Source organism: Berghia stephanieae, chromosome 4, assembly GCF_034508935.2.
Source record: "Berghia stephanieae isolate SIO BIC M18660-M18661 chromosome 4, UCSD_Bste_1.3, whole genome shotgun sequence".
NCBI lineage: Eukaryota > Metazoa > Mollusca > Gastropoda > Nudibranchia > Aeolidiidae > Berghia > Berghia stephanieae.
Window position 1 is genome coordinate 59768115 of NC_088363.1, and position 27317 is coordinate 59795431.

The following is a 27317-nucleotide window of genomic DNA, read 5'->3' on the forward strand; positions in this document are numbered from 1 at the left end:
AAACAGTTTAGCCCTTATAATCTCTTCCGATGTACTGAATACTGAATACATTTTAACTATTCAATTAAACACAGTTCCACAAAAAAAAAAAAAAAAAGAGAATTTGTACCATATTACAATGGCTGAAATAGATCAAAACGCTTCATCCATAGACTCTCATGATTTTTACCTACGTCATCAATCTATGTATATGTACACAAATACCAAGGTGTCATGTTTGAGATTGCCAGCTTATCATTTTTAATGTCAATCCCAAATATTGCATTTAAGAACAAAAAAAAATATGAGAAATCCATTTATTTATTATTTTTTTTGGTCACTTCTATTTATTTGTACCTTCGCTCAACACAAAGAAAAGGGTAATTAAAACTGATTTGAAAAATATATTTTCTGAGTTTTCATTGGAAGACAATAAACGAGTTTATATTAGTAGGTTCAACTCAAAGTTGTTCCTAATTATAAAAAAAAACAGGAAAAATTGTGCTGCAGTGGATTCCAAGTCATGTAGGTATATATGGAAATGAAATTGCCGATCAACTGGCCAAAGAAGGAGCCCAGAAGGAACAACCGAAGTCGTCAATCACTTACAATCAGCAAAAGAAAATAATAAAGCTAAAAATAGACAAAGAAAGGAATGACACACACCTAGAACACAACAAGCAGGATCCAATCCATGCCATTCAGCGAAGTAGCCAAGTCACTCTATTCCGCCTCCGAACAGGACACAATAGACTAAGAGGACATATGTTTACAAAGCTAGGTATTGGAACAACCCCTTATTGCCCATGTGGAACCGACCATGAAACCACTTTACATGTGCTTATGGATTGCCCATTATACAACGTGCAACGTTCGAACCACTGGGTCACCCCTACAACACTCAACACAAAGCTCTATGGTGAGGCTGAGGACCTAAAGCGGACCACAGACTTCATAGCAGATATCGGACTGCAGCCATAGATGTCCATCAGAGGAACGAAGAAGAAGAAGAAGATAAGAAATTGAAAATACACGATGAGCCACATGTAGTATAGTAGCTGTATCTCGTACGTAAAAAAATTTTTTATTCTCTATTGTCTTCTGGCACTTTTCTACTCACTTCATATCTTGTTGTTACCAACATAAGTGCCTGCTCCACTCACTTTTCTGAATTAAAAATTCACCCATACACCGGAGCATACTCAATGTCTCAATCGTTTCTATGTTATATGTTTGTGATGAGAATATTGGCTATTAAGCTTAACTGCTGGTCAAAATTACTTCGCGATGGTGGTGAACGAATCGGCGATCTCAAGAAGTGGGTGAGAGAGGGATCTAGAAATGACTTTGGGTTTGAAACGAATATTTTTGTGTTCGTGGATAGCTCACACGGTAGAGCCACGCTCTCACCTGCCAGGCGGAGTTGTCGTACCAATAAGGTCGCAGGTTCAAACCCCACCACCGCCGCGAAAAAATTTTTTTATTCTCTATTGTCTTCTGGCACTTTTCTACTCACTTCATATCTCGTACGTATGACGGAAGGCCCTGTGACCATGCCTGTGTCTCATTCGATGGTATAGTACAAACAACAAAGTCGGATGTAAAGAACATCACACTCTAACTCTAATGCATGTCTACAACTTGATAATTTAGTCCTTGCGTATGACCACAGATTACACAGGATGTCGTCTGTGCGTATGACCGAAGGCCACGGTTTGCTCCATTCCTCCTTTTTAGCTTTTTTTTGGTATGGAATTTTATGCATAAACTAACTGGCAACCTTTCTTGTCGTAAAGGGATCGCGCAAGAAGTGTTCATCAAAATCGAAACATGGTCAGTGTAATATGCCAATATATAAAAATCGGAAATGTGATTTATCTAGAATAGTTCATTCATAATCTTGCAATTTTGTCTCTAATGTAATCTGTTAATCTTCATAACTTCATAGATTCAATTTTCTACTACTGTAAACATGGCTTACTTCAGACTTCAGGATTGAGGGATCTCTACCTATCTCACGAATTTGTCTTGCTACTCTCGTCTGTTTCACCGTATGTTCAATGTACAGTTTTCAGAGAAAGTAATTCACGGAGATGTCAATTTGTCATATATTATATGTTTAAGTATGATGTTAGAATGTTTACCCCCCCCCCTCCCCACACCCCCGAGCCCGAGGACAAAAGTTTAGTGTTTAGTTTTGCTGTTTGCTCTTACTTTACTTTATTGTGAATAATAATATTCGTTTAAATAAATAATATTTTTTTTGCTTTGCGTTTGCTAGTTGACCATTTAAGAGGCAATGAAATTGTAATAGCCTTTTTCCGGCAGCAAACCGATTTGCGTGATTGGGTTTAAAAGGTATGGTTTTCGGTTTTGTTTTTAATTGATCACTTCACTTAAGTCGAACGTTTGATTATCACTCTATCACAAATAGCAACACAAAAAAGGCAAAATTTTTGGTTACTAGAAAGAATTCAGGTAACAGAAGAAAAAGAAAATTGGGTATTTTTTTTTTTTTAGCCCTGTAAAACTTTGAACCATCTGGCCCTTGTCTCTGTGTAAACAATTCAAGAGGCGGTAGGGACCGCGTTCCTTTACCAATGCCCCTTGCTCTTTCCTGTTCGTCAATTCTTGGAAAAACAACTCTGCTAGTCAAGACAGCTATAACTTTTACTTCACAATACGATGTGCAATCTTTAAGGTTTTTAGTATATTAGAGATAATTTGGTGAAAACTTATCACCTCCATCATGGAGGGCTAAAAACAATATCAATGAATGAATTACGTTAACTTCATTCATTCTGTAGGATTGACTGAGGAAGTAAAGAGACCTGCCAACTGGCTCAATAATTATCTTCTCATTTACATTTGACCTGCTTTGTTTGAACATTTACTATAAAGCCAAGATAGTCTATAATATTAATGACAAAACAACACAAACAAAAACATTTGTTCAAATAAAACTTGTTGTAAAAGCAATCGGAGGCAGCAGGGACTTCCGTAGTTTCACAGCACAAACAGTAGAGGGGATTATTTTTATTTTCGGGGAGGGGAAGATCCCTCAACTACCCCCCCCCCCCCCATTTTTTTATTAGTAGGGGGGGGGGGGAGGAGGGGGAGAAGGCATTACGATTTCACTCAGAGGACCCAGATTTAACCTTTTTATTTTTTTTTCTGGCATCTTATTTTTTTTTTTTTTGAGGGGGAGACTTGTCCCTTTTTTTATATAGATAAAAAATTGTGATTGATGTAAAACAAAACTTTAAAAAATAAAATCTTGGTTAGCTTTTGAATTATCTGCACAGTCTCTATAGCAGCTTGTTTGAACAACGTGTGTGTTTTTTTCGAATGTTTTAGTCTGTTCGTTGTATCCAGTTAGTGATAAGTCTCTGTCCAGTGCAACTTTTCTTTATGGATAGTAGTGCTCATTTTCATTGAGTTAGATGGTTTATTTGGTTAAGAAGAAGATTTAATAGTAATCAATGAATTATCTTTTGCTTTTGTAGCCTTCAGAAAATGTTGCAATAAAAGTTGTGGGAAAATGCCGCCCATTAACTCAAGAGGAATCAGACACTGGTGGAAATTCAGTTGTTTCTGTCTCCGGAGACAAGCTCAAAGTCAACTGTGCTGGAAAGGTAATATTATGATATCATTATGTAGTTATTTCATTGTACTTTTTCTGTTTACAAAGAAAATTCAATATGATTTATTTCAATTCAAATATTATATATGTGTTTATGTCTTCAGTTTCATTTAAGTACATAAAGAAAATAAATAATAAAAATTTCTCAAATTAAGCTCCTGTGAGTCCTTGACAGACAGTTTTTTTGTTTAAAAAAAATAGAAATGAATCTTTGATATTAATTTTACATACAAGTATTTTATTCATATGTGTATACATTTTATAAATATGTCGCAACACACTCACATGCACTCATACACACGCACACACACACAAACTATATGTGTATAACATTTTTAAAAATAACATGTGCATTGCATTGACATCTTTTGTTTTCAAATACTTTCAATCATCACGTAGAATTATATAACCTATTGTTCTTCCTCACCTCTACACTATTTCCAGCTACATGACCATAAAATATTCAACATTAATTCTTGCTGATAAGACAATTTTATTAAATTATTATGATAAAGCTCCCCTTTCTTATATTATTGTAACACTCTGTAAGTTGAACAATTAACCATTCGCTATAAGAGAATCATTTAGTCTTTTAAACAAGAATGCCATAGACTGTATGTAAGTTACCATTTTTCTAATTTGTGTAATTTTTCAACAATTTTATGATTGCCCATCAGAAAAACAAAACTGCTTGTAAAATTATGATATATTTAAGAAATGTTTGAATAGCAAAAATTAAGGATTTTGGAAAGGGTGAATAATAATTGTAACAGTTTTGAAAATGAATGATTTATGCTGGCAATTGTGAAATCCCGATTTTTAATCATTTTTTCGTTTTCATGTGTTTAATTTCCTAAGGAGTCCAGTTTTTCTTTGGATGGCTGCTTCGGACCTGACGAGACCAATGTAAGAACACATAGGTTTTAACAACTTAATCATAAAATTGGACTTCAAAATTCATTTTACAGAGTTTGTTTAAAATGTATATTTAATTCCAGTTTATAAAACCAGCCTGTATTCTGGTTTATAGTCTTACCTTTTTTTTAGTAGAAAATATAAATTTGAAACAAATTATGGCAGCACAGAATTTTAGAATTTTTTAGTTTCAAACAATTACGGTCATGTCTTTCTAATCGGGAACACCTCTGTTTCCAGCATTCTGTCCAGATTATAGAGACATCGGGATAGTGGAATCAGTCCCTGAGGTGTACAAAAAAGAAGAAAAAAAATATGTATCCAGACAACCTGTCCAGATAATGGGGACATCCGGATTGTGGAGTTCCAGATTAGAGAGATGCGACTGAATTTAAAGAAGAGAAACTATTTGAATTATACATCTATATTCAAAAGAAAAGAATAATTCTTTCATTTCCAACTTTACTCAGAGAAAACTGTATGATGAGAAAGTGAATCCCATGTTGCAGAGGGCCTTGGATGGCTATAATGTGTCTGTTCTTGCTTTTGGAGCGGTGAGTAATATTTATGTCGGGAAAAATGCTTTGTCTGAATTTTCCAATCTCACTTGAAGAATAGTGAGAAGTATGCAGTACGCTCTCTTCATTTGAGTCCAAAAATCTCAACTGGGTTGAGCACTTAACTCACAAGCCAATGGACCAATTTCAAATTCGGATTAAGTCATTTTTCTGATCCTGGTGTCCACCAAGAAATACTTGAGTTGCTTTTTCTGTTAGATTTCACGGAACACACCTAGTTAGCGATTGTTACTGTCTGTTTAATGCTACAGAACCCTGGATTACAATTCTTAATAGGCATTACATGTCTCTGAACGTCTTTTTGTTTTTTGGTGTGATTAGTGAAAACCATATTAATGTATGAAATATATATCCCAAAATTATTCTTTGCTCTTATTTTAATGTATCTATTAGCTTGTTTACATTTTGATACCCGGCCCATGATTGATTCAAGATAATGTAAAATTAAAGTGAAAGATTTTTGTAAAACACTACTGATGCCACATCTTATTTCTGTCACCAGACTGGTGGAGGTAAAAGTCATATTATGACAGGAACAGAAGCAGACCCAGGAGTTATACCCTTGGTAAGAATTTTAAAAATAATAATAATAATAATAGTAATAATAATAATAATAATAATAATAATAATAATAATAATAATAATAATAATAAATATAATAATAATATAATAATAATAATAATAATAATAATAATAATAATAATCATAATAATAATAATGATGATGATGATGATGATGATGACGATGATCCATCCTCATCATCATCATGCATTTCATACTTGGAGCCTGAGTTATGGAGGACTAAACAGAAAAGAAATGCTATTTATTATCATTGTTATCGCGCCATTGCCCTTAGAAAAAAATAGCATCCAGTATTTCTTATGGATATAAAAAAAAACAATGTCAATTATACTAGTAAGACATTTATGGTTTCATACTTTGATTTCAGCTCACTCAAAACCTGTTTCGTCATGTTGGGGAGAAAAACAACAAGGAGTTCATGGTCACCGTTTCACATATTGAGGTAATGCAACTACAGGTGGTCAAAACCCAAAAAAAACCCAAAAAAACAAAACAAAACAAAAACAAAACACAACAACAACAAGAAGAAAAGAATAAAAGGGTCAAACATGGTTAACTGTGGTAGGTCGTAACCCATTAATACGCAGTTCGTTTTTATCCAAACTTATGGAAATAAGTTTATTACTAGTTGTTAGAAATTGATGTCAAACTTTGCCTTTTTGAAATCGAATTTCATACTGAATTTTATTACCAGCTGCACTGATTTTGTAACAAAGAATGTGACTCATGATTTAGTATTATGAATGATTAGTTTATTCGCTATTAAAGTGACTATCTTATTTTGTACTTTTTCAAATGGACGTTTTCACTTCATCGGCCGATGTTATAATTTTTAAAAGTCAAGCCCAGTTTTATTTTTGAAAGCTTTATACTTATACATGGAGATTGATTAATACAAATGCGATGAATATGATCAATGAACTGTGATTATCAAGTTTCTCTTCTTTGTAAAATAATATTTAATTTCTCTTCCATTCGTGTTACCTTTTTATCAGTAGTTACAGCGTCACATATTGTGAACTGGAGGAAGTGAGCTACTTGATATTACAAAATTGTGCAATAGATTATTGGCAATGGACCTTTTGGTTTGGGTTCTTCTTAAAACAGCAAACTATGTGCACAATCACATTTTCTTAAACTTTTTATGCTGGAATTATGCAGGGTGAAATTTATAATATCCTTACGTTGATTTTTGTTGAATTTAGAGCCTTGGCAACGAAAAATACCAACAAATCTATTTTGACTTTACTTTCTGTCGGTTTTTTCTTTCTCTCTCTGACTAGCCCAGAGGGTATTTGGTTACTGGGTTCAATAATATGTAAATATAGTAGAAAGTATAATACAATCAAGAGCCCATCCAAAGAATAGCAATCCCTTTATATGCTACAAAAATCTGAATAAACTTGTGCTTGTTTTAGTTGTCTGTTTAGTAATCAAATGTGTCAATAGGCTTCAACAGTCGTGATGTCACTTCCCTTGTAATGACGCGTAGTAACTTAGTAACTGGTTCTAAACTATCAGGAAAATGATGGAAACCCTTATGAAATACTTCTCCGACGAGCATAAAAGTGTATCCAGAGGAGAAAAACATAATCTGATCATGATTTGACTTTTATACATTCTGATCACATGACATATAAGAAAGATCTAGCCAACACGAAGAATAAAAAGTACCGATTTTCTTTGTTTATAACCAAGCTGCTCATTGCTGGGCAGATGTGACATCAGACTATTCAATCCTATTAAGAAAAAGAAATAAAGAAGATGGAAACAATCAAATGATCCTGACAGAAATCTGAATCATCTATGATCACCATAGTTATTTTTGCAAATCATTTTACCTCATCAGATAATGGATGATAAGATGACAGACCTCCTGAACCCACACTCCAACAACATGATCATAAGACAGCATCCCTACAAAGGAATGTGAGTTTTTTTCATTGAAATTGTCTGTGCTGGATTTAGCATCACGAACTTTTTATCACTTTAAAACATGTTTTATGAATAGAATCAATCCTATGTACTGGATGACGGTTAATTGAAATTATAACTCACATGAAATAGTTTTGGTACAATTTCCTTTAGATTATGTGAAAACTGCACCAAAAGGTTTTCATGCATTAAAAAAATTGCATGCCACACACCATCAAAATCCTTGATAATAGTGGTTACATAATTAGAAATCATTAGCTGCCATCCCAAAAATGTTTTGGAGATTTTTCTAGAAGTCATTGGTCTTAAAGGCCCTGGGAAAGAATTCCGAAAGGTTAATCTATTATTTTTCAAATGTTCGATCACTGAATGTGTTAATTAAAAAAAAAAACGTACATAGCAGATTTTGTCAGGCTAATCGTAGAGAGCGTTTGGGATATATGATCACCATCATCATCAATATCATCATCATCATCGTCGTCGTTATCATCATCATCATCATCATCATCATCATCATCATCATATTCTTCATTGTCGTCATTGTTATCCACATTAGCATCTCATCACCACATACCTATACCATTTCTACAGTTTTTACTTGTGCTTTGTTCTAATCTGTAGAAATTCACCAAGGATCCTTTAAAGATAAGATTGAATTGATTTTAAAAATGTTTTCCATTTCCACCCAGTTTCGTAGATGGGTTGTCAGAGTTTGTGGTTAGAACTGGAGAAGAGATTGCTCAATATTATGACCAGGGAAACAGAGCCAGAAAACTCGGAGCTTCTGATATCAAGGCCCATAGAGCAAGGTCAGGAAGCATACATTAAATAGATTTTTTTTACTCTTTTAGATTTATGAATTTGATCTTGTTGTGTTATATTGTAAACCATGTTATTAATAGGTTACATCTTTCCCGCTTAAATTTTGTTAACGTGTGTTAAGAAATCCATCAAAAATCAATTAAGTTATGATTTAATATCAGCCCGTTGGCATCTCCACTGCCATGTATACAAAGATTAACCTCAATTTTCACAAATTATGTAGTATGAAAAAATGACACGTAATAATTGATAAAACTTCTATTAACAAATAATATAGTCTCTAAGAGGGATTTGTGTATCAGAACTGTTTATAAATTATTGCTCAATACAAAAAAAAAATTTAAATTAAAAAACAAAAAAACAAAGAAAAACAAATAATAAAAACAAAACAAAGAAAATCAAAAACAAACACAAAAGTATACCAAAAATCCTCAAAAACAAACAAAAAAAAAAAAACAAAGGGGAAAAAAGCTCATTTGGACAAACTACTGTAGACATTGTAGATTTGTTTGAGAATTATCTTTATTTCAAATAGAAGTTGATAGAAAATAAGTTTTCAGTGCCATAAAATCCTGAGTTTATCCCAGTTTCTTTAAAGCTAAATTGACAGTTACAATTATGGCTTGATGCCATTTGGATGTGACACCAGTGTATCATACAGTAATTTCCACCTGATCTAACATATCCAGCTACAAAGTAAAAAGAGAGGTCAGAAAAAAAAAATAACTTGAATTGACTCAGACTTTTCCCTTTGCTCTTGGGTAGAGCGCTATATTGATAAAGCACTCTGGACCCATAGGAATGTTAAGATGGGGTTGAATTATCTTGCTATCCATGTTTTAACGCTAAGAGAGAGAGAGAGAGAGAGAGAGAGAGAGAGAGAGAGAGAGAGAGAGAGAGAGAGAGAGAGAGAGAGAGAGAGAGAGAGAGAGAGAGGAGAATGTTCCATTTTTTAAAGTAGAATTTTATTTTTCTCAGGGCTGCAGCAATATTTACTATTCATGTGGAGCAGAAAGAAAGACAGTCCAGTAAAGTTGGCTTGAGTGCAAAAATTACTTTGGCAGATTTGGCAGGTAATACATTTAATTATTTATTGCTTGTCGACAATGGTTTCATCGACTCTATCGTATATCATATATTATTATTTTCAATGAACTTTTGGCTCATCACATTTTCTAAAATGAACAATCTCACGAAATTGTGAAACAGGTGTAAGGCAAATTGTCTCAGAGTCTATAACAAAATGATAATTTTGTTCCAAGCGCAAAATCATGTGTGAATATTTTCTTTTTTTTTTTTTTTCTAAAGACTTTTAACCTGATGTGGCACACCAAAACTGCTCACCTACCCATATGCTTGTCCCACAAATTAATATAACATAGAAATCAATACCAGCCAGTGCCACAAGTTAACCGAATATAGTGTATTTTATTTATCCAGCAGACTATATACATCTGCATTTTCATCTCATACAATACAAATTACTTGGCAAATCTGCTTTAGCCCTCTTTTGATATCAGCACTCTGATAGAAAAGGGACCAACTCTGGTTGATAAAATGGGCGATTCAAGGTACCTTTACATTTTGCTACAAGTTTAAATGACTTTTAAATGATTTTGTAGAACTGAACTCAAAACCATAATTTTGGATAATTTATATGTTGGATAAAGAATTGATTATAGGCTGTTTTAATATGGTCTTTTTTGCCCTATTGTCTATCCAGGATGTGAAGGATCAAACTCAGACCGCGGGTGAGTAAATATCAATTTGACTGTAGTATTTCCTTAATTGAAAGGGAGGATGGTATCAGAAATAAAGAAACATAGAGAAGAACAGGCCAAATACCTTTTGAGAGAGAGAGAGAGAGAGAGAGAGAGAGAGAGAGAGAGAGAGAGAGAGAGAGAGAGAGAGAGAGAGAGAGAGAGAGAGAGAGTGTGTGTGTTTTTGTGTGTGTATTTGTGTGTGTGTAAATCAAAAGGGAAATGGAAATGATTCGTGAAAAGATACTGCAGATGGAAGAAACATGGGCTGGGCTGGTAAAGATACTTACTTAATCCTCTTCGGGCCTTGAGGCACATAGGGCATCCACCAGACATCTCCATTTTTTGCGATCGGCTGCTTTTGCGGTGGCTGTATTCCAGGACAGGCCTGCTTCCTTTAATTCTTTCTCCATCGTCCTTCGCCAGGTTTCTTTGGGTCTTCCCCGCTTTCTCTTCCCATCTGCTGTCCAGTACAAGGCTGTCTTGGGAAGTGACCCTTTTTCCATTCTGGCCACATGACCCAGCCAACGCCATCTTCTTCTTTTTATTTGGCTATCAATGCTAGTGAAGTCAGCTTTCTTTAATAGATCCACTGTTCTTATTTTTGTAGGCCAAAATAAATTAAAAATTCTTTTTAAACACTTGTTCTGAAAGGCTTCTAGTTTCTGTATTAAGGAGGATGTCATTTTCCAGCTTTCACTTCCATAAAGCAGTACACTTAAAACATTGCTCTTGTATATTTTCAGCTTTGTCTTTCTCATTATTTGCTTTGATTTCCAAAAGTTTTTCAGCATGCCGAAAGCCTGGTTTGCCTTTTGAATTCTGTGCTTGATATCGTGTTCTGCATTTCCGTCGTCTGTTATTTTGGATCCGAGGTAGGAGAACTCTGTTACCTCTTCAATTATATGTTCATCTATCCTAATTTCACTGTCATGTTTTGGATTCACCCTAATGTACACAGTCTTATCGAAATTTATTTTCAGTCCAATTTTCGAGGCGTTCTTGTGTAGTACGTTTAGTTTCTCTGAGGCGTCTCTGTGTGTACTGGAAACTAACGCGATATCATCTGCGTAGTCTATATCTTCCAGAAAAGATGTCAGTGTCCAGCGAATGCCTCTCTTCTTACCATCAATTGTATTTTTCATGAGCCAGTCTAGAGCCAGGATAAACAGAAGCGGGGAGAGTATGCAGCCTTGTTTTACACCAGTTGTTACATTAAAGCTGTCTGTTAAATTGTTACCACAGATCACTTGGCATTGGTAGTTGCTGTACATTGCTTTGATTAGGTTGACTATCTTCATCGGTATACCATAATGGCGGAGTATTTTCCACAGGGACTCTCTGTGTAAGCTGTCAAAGGCTTTTTCAAAATCGACAAAAATGGTGTAGAGGGGGCTGTTCCATTCAATGCTTTGCTCCAGGATTTGTCTCAGGGTAAATATGTGGTCACTACATGACTTCCCTTTTCTGAACCCTGCCTGCTCTTTTCTAAGAATGTTTTCAATGTGAGGCGAGATTCTTTTCAGAAGGATTCTATTAAAAATTTTGCTCGTTACGGACAGGAGTGTGATTCCACGCCAGTTAGCACAATTTCCTAGGTCTCCTTTCTTGGCTATTTTATGGATGATGCCTTTCTGCCAATCCTCTGGTATTTCTTCCTTTTCCCAAATATTGGTGAACAGTTTACTGAGAATTTTGGACATTTCTTGCGAGTTCGCTTTAAGCATTTCCGCAGTGATTTTGTCAATACCTGGGGCCTTGCCATTTTTTTGTTGTTGTATTGCCTCGTGCACCTCATGCTCAGTGATTGGACCAAGATTAACCTCTACGTCCCTTTCTGCTTCTGGGATATCTGTGTAAGAAGATGGGTCTGGTCTGTTCAGAAGGTTTGCGAAATATTCTCTCCATCTTTCAATTTTCTCCTTTTCGTCTGTGATGACACTACCATCTTGGGATTTTAATGGTTTCTCTTGACCATAACTTCTGTTTCCCAAGAGCTTTTTTGTGATTTTGTATAGTGTTTGTGTGTCGTGTCTTACAGCTGCATTTTCTGCTTCAGTTGCTAAATTTTCTGCAAAATCTCTTTTGTCTTTCCTTGTGGATTTTTTCACTTCTTTATCCTTCAATGAGTATTCACTGGATAGCCTTTCTTTCAGTCGGGGGGATTTAGCGTTCAGGAGATTTAGTTTGATTGATTTTCTTTGGTTAATGAGCTCCCATGACCTTGCTGATATCCAATTCTCTGTATTGGATTTATTGTGTCCTAAGTGTTCAGTGGCACTTTCCTGCATGACGTGGTTAAAATCTTGGATTGTCATGTTTGTAATATCTTGTATTGCACTGAATTTGTTTCTGACTGAGATATTGAAATTGTTTTGGATATCTGGGATTTTCAATTTATCTGTGTTGAAACGTTTCTCCTTCTGTTTTGCTATTTTTGTTTTCATCAATTTAGTAGAGATTTTGGCTGTGACAAGATGGTGGTCACTTCCAATGTCTGCCAATCGTCTGACTCTGACATCGTTTAGGCTGCTCTTCCATTTTCTGTTTATAATTATATGGTCTATCTGACTTTCTGTTTTCCCATCTGGTGATTTCCATGTCAATTTGTGGATGTTTTTGTGTGGGAAGAAAGTTCCACCAATAATGAAGTTGTGTTCTTCACAAAATTCTGCCAGTCTGCTTCCATTGTTGTTCATTAACCCTATGCCCTCCTTTCCAACGGACTGATTTGTTTGTGTATTGCCAACTCTAGCATTAAGGTCTCCGATGATCATGAGCATATCATGTCTTGGAATGTTTTCAACGGCCATTCTTAGAATATCGTAAAATTCTTCTTTGTTTTCTTCATCTGAATCCTCTGTAGGTGCGTAGCATGTGAGGATTGATAGCTTGGTGTATTTTGAGTTGTGTCTTGTGTATAAAAGTCTTTCACTTATCGGTTTCCATTCCAATAGTGACTTGTTGTTTTGCCTGGCTATCAAGAGGGCAACACCTTCTCTGTGTTGGTCATCCTTTCGTCCTGACCAAATGATCAGGTCGCCATTTGAGAGTTGGCGCTTCCCAGCTCCTGTCCATCTTGCCTCTGATATGCCTAGCAAATCGATCTTGTAGTTCAACATCTCGCGCTGGGCTTGTGCCAGTTTTCCTGTTTGATATAGGGTCCTAACATTCCAGCACGAGACATTGAGCTTGTGTTTTGGTGACAACAGATCTGCAATCTGGTCGGGGGCGTCCTTTCGGCTTTGACCTCCTACCGTCATGAAGCCAGTATTCTGGTCCGCTTCTCTGCTGCCGCCGGTTGTGGATTTATGTCTGGTTTCTGTTTCTGTAACAGTTTGCTTTTTATGAGGTGGGTTGTTAACCCTACGCTCAACCCCCATTCCTGGAGGGCCGGTGGATTACTCTTCGTCTGATCTCTCTCCTTTTTTCTCTTATTAGAGGTCCGAGGTTCGAGATACGCAAGCCCTCCCACCACGACAAGGTGATAATCCGTCGGGAGAGTGGTAAAGATACCTCAACATTAATTAGAAAGAACGATATTGGTGATAATTAATACATTAATGACATGTACCAGAAAAAGATTGTTATTTGATTAAAACTGCATTAGATAATCTTTAATAGGTTTTCTAAGTCTAGTTCCTGGGTGGGGTTCCTACCTTCCATAGTGGGCAGGGGGGTACATACTGTGTCTTCTATTCCCTTATAACTGTTTTCCAACATGCTTTCTGTCTTTGTCTTGGAATGAGATTACTTGGTTTTGTCCTGGCCCTGGCAGGGGTCCTAGCTGGGAGGGAAACAGTCAAATGCATAGTTATTGTGTTGGGAGATGATATTTTTTTCCTTGTAAATCATCTCTCTGTTATGTATTATTATATTTGTTATTTTCAATGTATAATGTTAGCATTTGAGTGTATTCCTCTTGGTTGGATTTTGTGCTTGTGTCCGGATGAGACTTAGAGGTGATCTCAAACTATGTACATTGGTGGTGTGCTCTTGGAATCTACATCTGATCCCTATTTGTCCCCAGTTCCCCTATGTCTTACTTTTTCTTGTGTGCTTTAATTGTAATTCTAGAACTTTTTACTATCCCATTTTCTTCCTTTTTACTGGCGCTGATATAACCTAAATGTGTTGCAAGCGCCGTAAAACCCTTACAAAACAAAACAAAACATAAGTCTAGTTCTATCACCATCAACAATGTTTTAAAAAAGATTTTCATGGATACATATATACATTGTCGCCATAGATTTTCAACTTTGTGTTTAGACATTTTCATGCATGCCACGTCTGTAAACGAATTTCCATTTTTTTTTTTTTGATGAATAAAGTATATCTTATCTTATCTTACCTTATAATTCGGCAATATACAAACAAAGAAAATATGGGAGATTGAGCAAATAATAACTGTGTTTGTTTGTTGTCATCATTTATCTTTGCACATCACTTATAACTTGAGTTTTTTAAATCTTTGAACATGTTTGATTTTGTCTCGCTCCTCCAGAAATGAGGTGATTCTTAAAGTAATCAGTACCCTTGGTGAAGGAAAGAACAAAGGGTCACACGTGCCATACAGAGACTCTAAGATATCAAGACTTTTACAGGTTTGTTTTGTCAAAATTTAAAAAAAAAAAGAAAATTACAATTTACAACAGAATGTTTTGATAGAGTGACACCAATATTCCCCTATAGGTTTCTGGTGCTGAGTCTTATCCGTGTTAGGCATCAGTTTTTTCTTGTAGAAAACTATTTATCAAATGTCAGTTATAAAAAAATGAATGTGTTTGTGGTCATTGAAAACAGGTAGAGATAAGAATATGGAGACCTAAATTTGCAATCTGATTTTCCAATCCAAGATGTAAATTGCACAGAAAAGAGGAGAATACTATCTCAAAGTGGCTTAATTGTCTATCTATTATTTAAATAAGCTATAGAAATGTGCTTATAAATGTGGCATAATTATACATGCTATCAGCAGTTTTTATCTAAATGAGAAGGAGAATGTTATTTTCTTTCCGTTTCAATACCTCTTACCTTCGATTTGAAAGATTAATGTTGTATTTGATAATATAATTTCATTTTCTTTATTGGCTATTCATTTATTGGCAGTTTTTTTTTTCACATTCGAAGATTTCCCTCACTTAAACTACCCCTTGTTTTCTATAATGATTAATGTTTCATCGCCATCACTTCCACCATCACCAGATGAAGTATCCTAGTTCATATCATCATCATCATCATCATCATCATCATCATCATCATCATCATCATCATCATCATCATCATCATCTACCTCATCACATCTTTACCACCATTGCTATAAACATATACCATCACATTCCTTTGTTTTCCTCATCAGGATTCTCTAGGTGGTAACTCCGCAACATTGATCATTGCTGCACTATCACCCCTCGGTAAGCTCTTTCTACTGGTATTAACCTATTGCTGTGCTAATGTAGTCTTTATTCACATTATTATGATCTTATTGCATTGGAGAAATCATGAAATAACTTTTGAGCCAATCTTTTCTATTACGATTTATTATTAATGAATAAAAAATACGCACAATTTCAATACATGCGATTAAAACATCAAAATATTTAAAGTTTTGAAGAAATAAAAGTTCCAATAGATAAGAAAAAAGATCCATTTATCATTTTAAAAAGATTTTAAAAAATATGTTTCTTCATAATATGAAATTCATGAGGCCGTGACACATGGATATAGACGGGAAAAAAGATAAAATCAATGGCAATAAGAAACAGAAATCGTGATTTCACACTTTCCTCTCTTCTGATTCAAAACTCATTGGAAGCGTGTAACCCTACCTCTAGAGGACTAACCATGATAAGGTTACATATTGGATAATAAGGTGGCATACTATGAAGATATGGCTAAATCAGAACTTGATTGCTTTTGCATCCTCCTTCCCTTTTTTATCAAATGATTAAGGCCATTCTACTTTGTTGTTTTGCCTCAAACTGAGCCATTTTATATTCCTATACCAACCTGTTTTTTCCCCCCATTAGATAAGTCGTATCAGGACACGATGACATGTTTACAGTACTGTACCATGGCAAAGGGGATCAAGAACCATGTCAAACTCAATGTGGTAAAGATTGTTTGTCAATAAATTACATTTCTACAGTAATTATCATATATAAGACGTCATAACGATTTTAAGTTAAATTGTATGATGAGCTAAATGCATATAATGGAAATAGTGGTCTTACAATATTGCCAGTGTGGGATTGATTCACAGAGATCCTGATGTCGATGAATGAAATTGCTCAAACTGTTTTTTTAGAATAATAATAACGATAAATATATTCTTATTTAATTTATTCTGAGGTATTTATAAACTATTTAATGCTGATTTCTGTGTATTTTTATTGTCAATACTTTAATCCATCTCTTTTCTTTGCCACATCTGTTGTACAATTTCCTGAAGGGATGAATGAAGTTTATTATTATTAATATTATTATTATTATTATTATTATTATTATTATTATTATTATTATTATTAGACTATTATTATTATTAAACTATTAGTATTATTATTATTATGACCTATTGGGTGATATATTAAAAAAAAAAAATTATGTTTATCAAATGTTTACCTAACATGATTTGAAAAGCCATTTTGGCAATATTTATTTATGAAGCAAGCAAGACCGTTGATCTCCCAAAAAGATACTTGAATGAGAGCTTTGCAAAGACTGAGATCCATTTTAACATGCTTCCATAATTGCAATAGAAGTAATATGGCAAGCTTTCGTGGACTCCAGAGCTGTTTTAACATTTACAGTAACAAATTATAATCAAACAAAATGGTCCAAGGATTGACAACTACAATATCAGACTATAAGAAACAAATATATTGAAAGGTTTGAAATTTAAAAACACAAAAATTTAGAGACGAAAGGCGAGGTCAATAATGATATTTAACATTTGCAATCGTGTTACCGTCAACATTCACAGGCAGCATATTATCTTGTCTATATAGAACATCGTGAAGAATAGTCTGTTATTTAAAAAAAACAAAAAAACAAAAACAAATGCAAGCTTTGACTGCAAAAAATCCTTTTTTTTCTCTACAAAGAAACTTTCAAAGCCTATTTTAACCATTGACGTAAAAATGATAAATTGGATAGAAGGAAGGAGTGGGATATCTTAGAATCTCGCAAACTGGAATTGGAGATTATTTGTGGAAACACTTGTCTCACAACTAAGGGGACTGAAAATGGTCTCAGCTTCAGTCAAAGTTTTTACTGACCCTTCTGTCCATCCCACACTTTATAATAGACTTGCATCATATCTAAAGTGTGACATGGACTTGTTACTGTTCTTCTGATACATATAGAAATTAGCATAAATTCCAGTTCTATGGCCCTTATGGCTCTGAAGGACCACTCTGCCTATAAAGTTATCAATCACTTGGTAAAATATCGGTGTATGATATGAAGTTTGCAGCTTCAGACAAAGACATGGAATTGTTACTGTTCTTTTAATACATATAGAACCTATGATGAACTCCAGCTCTATGGACTTTATGGCTCTGAAGGACCATTCTATCAATAACATTATCAATCACTTGGTAAAAATCAGTGTATGATCTCTCCCGCCCCCCGTCCCCTGCCCCTCCCCCAACTACCACATCTTTTCTCTTGACCCCAGGATGACACTCAGGATGTAATTGGTGAGATGAGACAGGAAATTGCTAACCTGAGAAACAAGATAGCCTCGTCTTCCCAGCCAGACCGAGATGATGTGGACAAAATGGAGGTTAGTAACCATTTATCTAAAGTGAAACCATAGAATATATTAGTGAGTAAAATATACCACAAATTAACTATTGATAACCATTCAAAGATTAAAAGCTGCAACTGATGTATTTCATCGATATTCATATTTGTATATGGACACTTACCTATTTGAGCCATCGTTGGCTGAGGAGGTGTAAAGGAAGCACCGAAACAGTTGTTCCAACCATAAAATCGTGAGGGTCTTTTCATTTACAATATATATATATATATATATATATATATATATATATATATATATATATATATATATATTTATGAGTGTTGGTGGGTACTTGTAGGTACGAAAGTGCTCGATAATGGTGGTTAGAGCTAATATATAATGTAAATTTTCACTCACATTTTTTTTTTTGGCCGAGACGACTCGTTTCTGTGTTTTTTTTTGTTTTTTTTTGGTGTTTTTTACACTTCCTCAGTTGGCTTAATCCACTGTAATGTCCTGAGGAAGTGTAAAAATCACAGAAACGAGTCGTCTCGGCCAAAAAAAAAAAATGTGAGTGAAAATTTACATTTTTATATATATATATAATATATATATATATATATATATATATAATATATATATCATATATATATATATATATATATATATATATATATATATATATATATATAATTTATTCAATGCTTACAGAGTTTTTGCTCGCATTTTATTGGTTTAAAGCGTGTTAAAGACAGCTGATTTGCGATTAAAAATAATATTTTGGTTCCCATGAGTATAAATCACGCATTCAAAACTTATTCTAAGTGGGAGTTAGAAGAATCAAAACAATCTCACTCACACATGGCTTGAACATATTTACAATTGATAAATAGGCTGCCTTCAATTTCGTTGTGCCTTCATTGATTTACACCACTAATTATTTTGGACAAAGACAATGCTGTTAACGGCCAGGTACTCATTTTACACCTGAGTATGGTGAGATAATGTGAGTAAAGAGCCATTCCCAAGGACTCAACTATGCACCACTCTGGACTCGAACCCTGGGCCTTTCAATCCGAAAACAAGTGTTATACCATTAGACCACATAACCTGACTTGATTCTTGTGCGGATGGGTAACCATCATTCATCAGATATGCATATGGTCAAAGTACTTCAATAATAAGAATGATCCTAGGCAGATGATCCACCTTATATGAAATAGAAATGTAGTTACAAATTTATATCTAATAAATATTATTTAAAATCGATCCAAATATAATCTTGAATTTTCTGATGTAGTTTAAAAAAAAATATGGATACATCTCTCTTTTCAGGAATTGGTTAAATCTTTGGAAATAGCCAAAAAGCTGACGTGGTCAGAAAAGGAAAAGAACTCAGCTAAATTGGAAGAGGAAAGAAAAATCAGTTTGGCAAATAAGGGCATTTTGGAATGGGTGATGGATAGCATGAAGAAAGGCAACAGGGAAGTGAAGGAAAAGATGCTTCTACTTCAAAAAGAGAAAGATCAGGTTCGTCAAAGAGATATGTATATTTTTCAAAACGTATAACAATAAACAACATTTTATTTCATTATACCATTACTCTATCTTTATATTAGCAATTTAAATTAATTTATTAGTGAAGTAAAAAACAAACAAAATGCCCCCCCCCCTCCAAAAAAAGCTACATGTATATTTCCTCTTTTAGAATTTCGTAAGAACATTTTTTACATGTTTTAGTCAAAATGGTTTAAAATGAATAAACAAAATCCATTATTAGAAATTACTGATAATAAAATAATTAAGTTGAAATAACTTTTTAAAATTTGTTTTATCAATGATTTCAGTTGACCAACAAGTACAAGGAGAAGCGTTCCAATGTAGAGTCCCTCAAGGAAGAGTTACAAAAGCGTATTGCAGACTACGCCAAATTCACCGAATCAGGTTAGTGGTTAACCACTATCCATTTCATGTTCAGAAAATAAAAGATGGAAAACTTGATAGTAGGGGCTATAGAGGAACCATGGTGCGCCAAAAGTTGCTGCCTGATAATAAAAAAATGATTGCTGCTAAATTAATCTAAAAATAGATTTTTTAATTTAAAGCATTATTACATATTTTTTTTTACGTTGAAAAATATGCACATTATTTTCACTCATCAGGTAAAAAGTCTGAAAGTGAGACCAAATCAAAGGTGTCAGGAATCCATGATCTGAAAGAAAAACTGAAGAAGGAAGTGGAGAGCCTGAGAGAGGTCAAAGACCAGCTGCACAGTGTGCAGGCCAAACAACAACAGGAAAGAGAGGTTTGTCTCATTTTTTCTTTGATATCGATTTCTAGCTTTGTGGGAATCAAACAATGATGAGAGTGTAATTTGCTTAGAAGTAAAACTAAAAATATGTTTGAATTTTTTCCACCTTTCTATTTTTGAAGGCAACCTTTACCTACAGTGGAATTATGATTTATTTTTCTATTTTGCATTTCGAAAAATAAAAATTGTAATGGATAGAAATACCTTTTTTAAAATAAAACTTTTTACAAGTAACATTTAGATCAAATAAAATTTTTAGTTCCTTGTAAATATATATATATCAGGGGGTCACATAAAACGTCCTGCTGTTTTTTCTTTCTACTGTAAAATGTTATAAAGATATCTTTTTCAAATGTTTATTACGATTAGAACTATTCTTTATTAATAAAATTGCAAAATATCAAAACAATTAGATTAACGGTTTTTGAATAATATAAAAATCTTGTAACACTCACTACCTAAAAATTTAGATGTAGAAAATACGATGCAATTTATTGTAGAATTTGAGCATTGTAATTTTTTTAAAGAAGCCACTTGTTGCTATGCCTGGGAAGCTCAATGCTGATAATTACATAAAACTATTGGAAGAAAACCTTTTGTCAAACTTTTATAAGCAATGATTAAAAAGGAAAGGAGTAGGGATATGCCAGGAGAAAACTGAGAGTAAAAACTTTTGTGGTGAGTGTGAGTAAACAAACTCGAGACTTGACCGAAAAGACACACCTCTGGTTGTGACAGAATAGAGATTAGTGAGCATTAGCATAACCTTTGCTCTCATAACTACTTGGAGGTCATCAGAATAAGGTCAAGTAACAAACTCCTTGGAAATTTTCATTGAGCATGTAGTTAACTAAAAGCTCTTTTCTCTTTAAGAAACAATACTGACATATAAACGTTAAAGATGGTTGATACATGACATAAGGCCCAATATTTGAATTATGCATCTTGAAAATAATGTGATATTGACCATCATGACAATATTTTTGAAAAATGTTTTTCTCGTCATTACAGAATGCCAAGTCACAAACTGATGCTTTGAAAGGTAGCCTGGAGCTGAGACAGAAAATTGAGGTATGCATGTGTTAATATGAAATGAGAAAATCCAATTCAAATACAGAGGTGGTTTCAATCATTATCATTTTCAAGTTAATTTCAAACCTAGATAAGGATTGGGTTAAATATTTAAAAGTATTGTATTTTTATCTTTTTAGAGACATGTTATTAATCCCATTATTTTTCTTCCAAATTATAGTGAATGTTGGTCTCATTTATTTAACTTTAATGATGAATGTGATGAATCAAAGGCTATGATATATCAATGTTTTCAATGACAAGAGAATTATGCTCATACTTTACTAAAAAAAGTAATCGTCAATCAATTGTTCCTTCACTACAGCTCTCTCTCTCTCTCTCTCTCTCTCTCTCTCTCTCTCTCTCTCTCTCTCTCTCTCTCTCTCTCTCTCTCTCTCTCTCTCCCTTCTTTCTTCCCCCCTCCCCTCTCTCTCTCTCCCTCCCTCCCTCCCTCTCTCCCTCTACCCCCACCCCCTGTTGACAAAAAGCATTAAGAAGACTATCTCTAATTTTTCTCTGCCGGGTATGTTCTCATTTGTTTCCTTTTTTTCCTTTTAGAAAGAAGAGCGTGCTCGACTGGAACAAGAGCACAAAGCACAGATAGCAGAAGAGCTGGAGAGATGCAAGCTAGAGTCAGAAAGTGAAAAGACTGAGATACAGGTAAAAGACAAGTGAATAAAACAGTTCACTTTCAGTATTATGCAAGTAGAATTATACGTCTGCTTAATAGATATAATTGAGCTTTATATAGCGCAATATCCACTAAATGTGCTCAAAGCGCTTTACAAGGGGCCCCTGGTCAACAGCAACATTTAATATGTAGGACAGGACATGACGCCTGTTAGGCGATATTACAATTTTTTGGACAAAGACAACGCTGTTAATGGCCAGGTACTCATTTTACACCTGTGTACAATGAGAGAATGTGAGTAAAGAGCCTTTTCCAAGGACTCACTATGCGCCGAGTGCGAGGCTCGAACCCAGGACCTTCTGATCTGAAAGCGAGTGTCATACCACTAGACCACATAGCCACATGTATAACCATATAACGTCTCCCCATGCAAATGGCAGAAATGAGAAGAAAATAACAAAAATCTGTCAATCAAACCACTTATCATTTAAAATACAAAAGTTGTTTTTGTATCCATGATTCAAGCATTCTTTGACACAATATGAGAATGTTATTATAGGAAAGAATTCACAATGAAATCGTATTCAATTATTTACATTTAGCTCATATGTATTAAATTGACCTTAAAAAACAATGTAATTATTTTAATTTTATTGCATACTTCTAAAATGCGGCTTAAGTGCACGTTAAATGGATGGTCATAATTAAGTAGCCTATATTTTCTCTTTATTCTGTGCTTAGCAGTGTCACTCTGTTAAATATGAGCCACCTCCATCGAGTATGATGATAAAGAACCTGATGTCACAAATTGAATTTTACACCAAAATTATTAGAATTACCATTTGAGTTTTTCGCAATTTAAGAAATAGCAATTGTTGTTCTTATTCAAATAAAACTTAATATTATAAATGTGAAATGTTATTTCAAGCCTCAGGTTTACCCCAACATAATTCCGGATTGAAGAGAAGAGATATAATTATTAAAATGTCAAAAGCATAGTAGGGGGCAGTGTGGCTCAACAGTACGGTCTTTGCTTCGTACTCAAAAGGTAACGAGTTCAATCACCCGCCGTTGCGCTGTGTGGCCTTGAGCAAGTCACCTGGCCCTAGCTCACTTTGTGGCGCTGCACTACGGCTGATGCCTTGGTTATTCCAGTCTTTCCTTGGAATAGACCCTAAGGACAAATTTCCCCTTGGAGATGAATAAAGGAAATTTTATTAAATTTAACACAATTATCAATTTCAGTTACGCATGGCTGAAGGTAAGGAATATTCTAGCAAAGAAGGAGCTGACCTTGAGTCTCAAGTGGCTGAAATGAGGTCAGAGAAATCCGTTGTCACTCTCAAGGTAATAATTGTATTTTATGCTTTTCTTGGTTTTCGTTTTCGTGAGATAAAAAGATAAAAAGAAATTAATTAGGTGTGAATGAATCAAAACTCCAAAATTATTCATTTATCTTCGTACAAAAAGCTTTCCACCAGGGGAACAGATTGAAGGAAAGTATAAAATCATGTCCTAATTAAAATAATAATACATTCTATATGAACAGTTTGGGTTAAGCACAACTAGTTGTAACAAAAATAGTATTGTTTCTGTGAATGCAGCTAATTTGAAAATGTAAAGATTACACCCAGTTCTTGATTCAAGTTTTGTTGGATAAAAGACATTTTTGTGGTGCATTTTTTCTTTCATTTGAGATCTCATCGCCCTTTCTTTTCTTAAAAAAAAAAAATGAAAAAAAAACAACAACAAAAAAAAAGAAATATATATATATATATATATATATATATATATATATATATATATATATATATATATATATATATATATATATATATATATATATATATAATAATTTAATGCTTTATAATTTAAGTTGATGAAATGATGATATTTGTTAAAAATTCTAAAGATAATCCAGAGCACGGTAAAAAATGATATTCTATATTTTTTAAAACACTGTAAGATAAAACACAATTTTAATCTGGTTTCTATATTGTTGACATTAAATTGACATGAAAGATTTATATTGCGCAAATATTACACTGCTGAATCATGCATAATTAAACAAATTAACCTCCCCAATCCTTACCTCCATCAGCTTCAGTGTCTAGAGATTGAAAAACAACGAATAGTTTCAGAGCTGGAGGATGTCTACAAGAGTCACAAGGAAGAATTGGAATTACAACAGTTACAGCACTACCAAGTAGGTCAATCAGGTTATATTTCTTTTCAGAACCTTGATCCCTGGCTTTCCACTTTTATGTTCCATTTTTTCTTCTACTATTTCTTTAGAGCCATAAGTCGTGGAGAGCTTGAGTTTATCCCAGGTTCTATGGTGATAAAGTTACAGAATGAGTTGATCGGATGTTTGTCTTTTTCAAAGAATTTACTGCTAGATATTATAGAATAAATTACCCAATCATTGCTGGGTAAATAGAGGAGCCAGAAAAATTTCAGGCTCAACCACGAATTTAAACAACTCCCTCTCCTTTTTTTTGACTTCTTTGTCAATTGAGCCATTGGAATTCACGCTTTACTGGCCAGCATTTCTTACTCTTCACTCCTACCCTTTATCCCATCAGAACTTTTTCTATTTGCCTTCCAGCAGGCATGATATGCGACCTGATGGGGAGACGATGATTTCACTCTAGTAAGGTCATATTATACACTGTGTCCCCCCAAAAAAGCGCTGAAGCAATCGATTTAAATGATAAATTATTCGAAATGGAACAAAATGTATATCAACTATGGCCAAAACCTAATACTAAATTTCAATAACCTAATTGGTTGGGTAATAGACTGGTAGAGAAAAAATGACAGCTAAATATTTCAACAAAATCTTCAACTGTGCATGAAAATTGGAAGTCATAATGTGTGTGCACAAATTTCCAGCAAAATATTGTAAAAATAGTTGTATTTGTTATTGTCCGCCAAGTCAGTTGTAATAAAGATACCCTTTTTAGACTTGTAGCACACTTTTTGGTGGAGATAAGGCGTTTTACCTTAAAATTTCAATAATTCTAAAATTGAGAGAATTATTGCAAATTTTTTGTCCCAGGCATTGCATGTTTGGTTTGGACAAATTATATGCTTGGGTTAAACACTGTGACAAACCATTCTTTCTTGTCCTTTGGTATGTATCTGGTTACACTACTTACTTAGGCCCTACACTCTGGCTGGGCTTAGGCCATCGACGAAACCCCTCCTTGTCCGGCTCTATGCCATCTCCTCAGCTTCTCTCCACGTTAAGCCTTCAGTTTTTAGTTCCTCCATCAATGCCCTTTTCCAGCTGTTTCTAGGCCACCTTCTCTTCCTCGTTCCTTGCAGATTCCATGTAAGAGCCTGCCTGGTAATGTTTGTTGCAGGCCTTCTCAGGGTGTGGCCAAGCCATTTCCATCTCCTCCTCTTAATTGCTACTCCTATTTCTTCTTGGCCTGTCATTTCTAATTTTGTCATGCCATTTAATTTGTAGTACTCATATCTTACAGTTGTTGATGAAAGACTGTATTTTATGACTTGTGTTCTTATTCAAACGCCATGTTTCTGAGCCGTACAGCAACATCGATTTCACATCGTTGTTGAAAATTTAAATCTTTGTTTTCTGTCATATTTCTCTAGAAGACCACAATTGTGTTCAACATGTTAAAGACTGCTCTTGCTTTACCTATCCTAGCTGTAACATCTCTCTCTGTCCCTCCCTTATTGTCTACTGTGCTACCAAGATATGTAAAGGTTTCAACTGTCATCAATCACTAGTTTCTCGGTATTAGTAGTATTATTGATATTCCTTCCTGTGCTGCATATATAAATAAATCTGTTCAAAATTATAGTTCAAGTAACACCTTGTGTCTATCTTCAGACCTCTTAATGAAATAGATAAATCTTAATCTACTTAAGCATTCTTGATTCTTTCTTTCAATCAGACATTTAGACAATACCGGGAGATCTTTGAGGAACAGAAAGCTGCCATTGACCAGAGATACAGACAACTACTTGAAGAATCCATCCAAGATGCTGTTTATCTGTCATCTCGAAACAATGATCTGACTGAAGAAAACAAAGCTCTAAAACAAGGTACATACAATTGCTTGCTATATTTGACTTGAAGAATTATTTTCATATTGAATGGTAACCATGCATCAATTTTGTCTCCTCACAAGGTTATCATTAATTGATGACATTAAATGTTAATAATTCATTCCTTTGTGATGAAGCCATGTTGACGGACAAAAAAGTAATGAGCATTACTGTTAATTATTTCGAGTATCACCTTAAGCAATGTTTGATTCGGCTTGGTGTTAATATTAATGGAATTATGACTAGTAATTAATGAGTCCATTGACATTTATATATTTTTGTTGGTGGAAGGTGTCTTTTTATATTATAACATATACTTAGCAAAATAAATAGCGTACCACTTTTTGAACTGAAGTGAGCTTTTTTTTCTCGCTTAGTAACAGTCCATTTCTATGTAAATATACACATATATAAAAATATAATATTTTCCCATTATAACAATTACCAATTTTTGATTGATAAGAGCCCCCCCAATTTCCTACCCTTCATTAAAATGTTTCTGCTTCCAGTATTGAGTATGTTTACCTCTGGCCTCTATGGCAAACTGTATCCTGTTCCTCATGGAGCAGATATAATGTTGTATCTCCCTCTTGGGGAATGTTTGTTCCATTTTTCAATCAATGGAACAACATTCCTCAAAGGATGATACAACGTTATATCCGCTCCATGAGGGACAGGATACAGTTTCTCACAGAGGCCAGAGGAGGATATCGAAGAGCTCTTTTCAATTAAAAATTAGAAATTATTATCATTGGAAGGAATATTGCATTCTTATATATATATTTGTATTCATAAAGAAATGAACTGTTACTCAGCAAAAGCATTTCTTGATTTGTCTATTTTGTTAAAAGGTTACACCAGTTAAGAAAGTGCTGCGTTAGTAAAATTGCAAATAATATGTTAATATAGTATGAATTTCTTTCACCACTTATTGCTGACCCTTTAATATAGAATGATATTATCATAAACATTATTTTGAGTCACAACGGCTGTACATTTTGTAAGTTTATAGAAATAAATGAACATTAGATTTAATGTCTAAAATATTTTTTGTTCCATTTCAGAGCTTGCAGAGATGAAAGACATTGTCACCAAATTGGGAGGTCAAAAGTCCAATTCTAGTTAAAATTTGTTGGTGATCATAAAATGTGATGGAAAAACTTAATGTCGGCAGCATAATACTGAGCAGTATGAATTCCATATTATAAAGCTTCAACAAAAAAGATCTTTATAACAGTAGATTTGTTTTAAATCTTAATTGTA

General features: G+C 34.1%; 1 protein-coding gene across 1 annotated transcript; it reads left to right on the forward strand.

The window, feature by feature from the left end:
• The first annotated feature begins 1754 nt into the window (after window positions 1-1754).
• On the forward strand, window positions 1755-27317 carry LOC144970932 (kinesin-like protein KIF3A). Its single transcript, XM_078911121.1, has 23 exons — window positions 1755-1812; window positions 3486-3614; window positions 4481-4528; window positions 5008-5091; window positions 5618-5680; window positions 6065-6139; window positions 7547-7626; window positions 8322-8441; window positions 9433-9527; window positions 10178-10205; window positions 14719-14818; window positions 15574-15628; window positions 16244-16326; window positions 17893-18000; window positions 19297-19491; window positions 19809-19905; window positions 20124-20266; window positions 21284-21343; window positions 21902-22003; window positions 23220-23321; window positions 24076-24180; window positions 25901-26051; window positions 27119-27317. The coding sequence occupies exons 1-23, from the start codon at window positions 1810-1812 to the stop codon at window positions 27178-27180; spliced, it is 2088 nt and encodes a 695-aa protein (XP_078767247.1). The 5' UTR covers window positions 1755-1809; the 3' UTR covers window positions 27181-27317.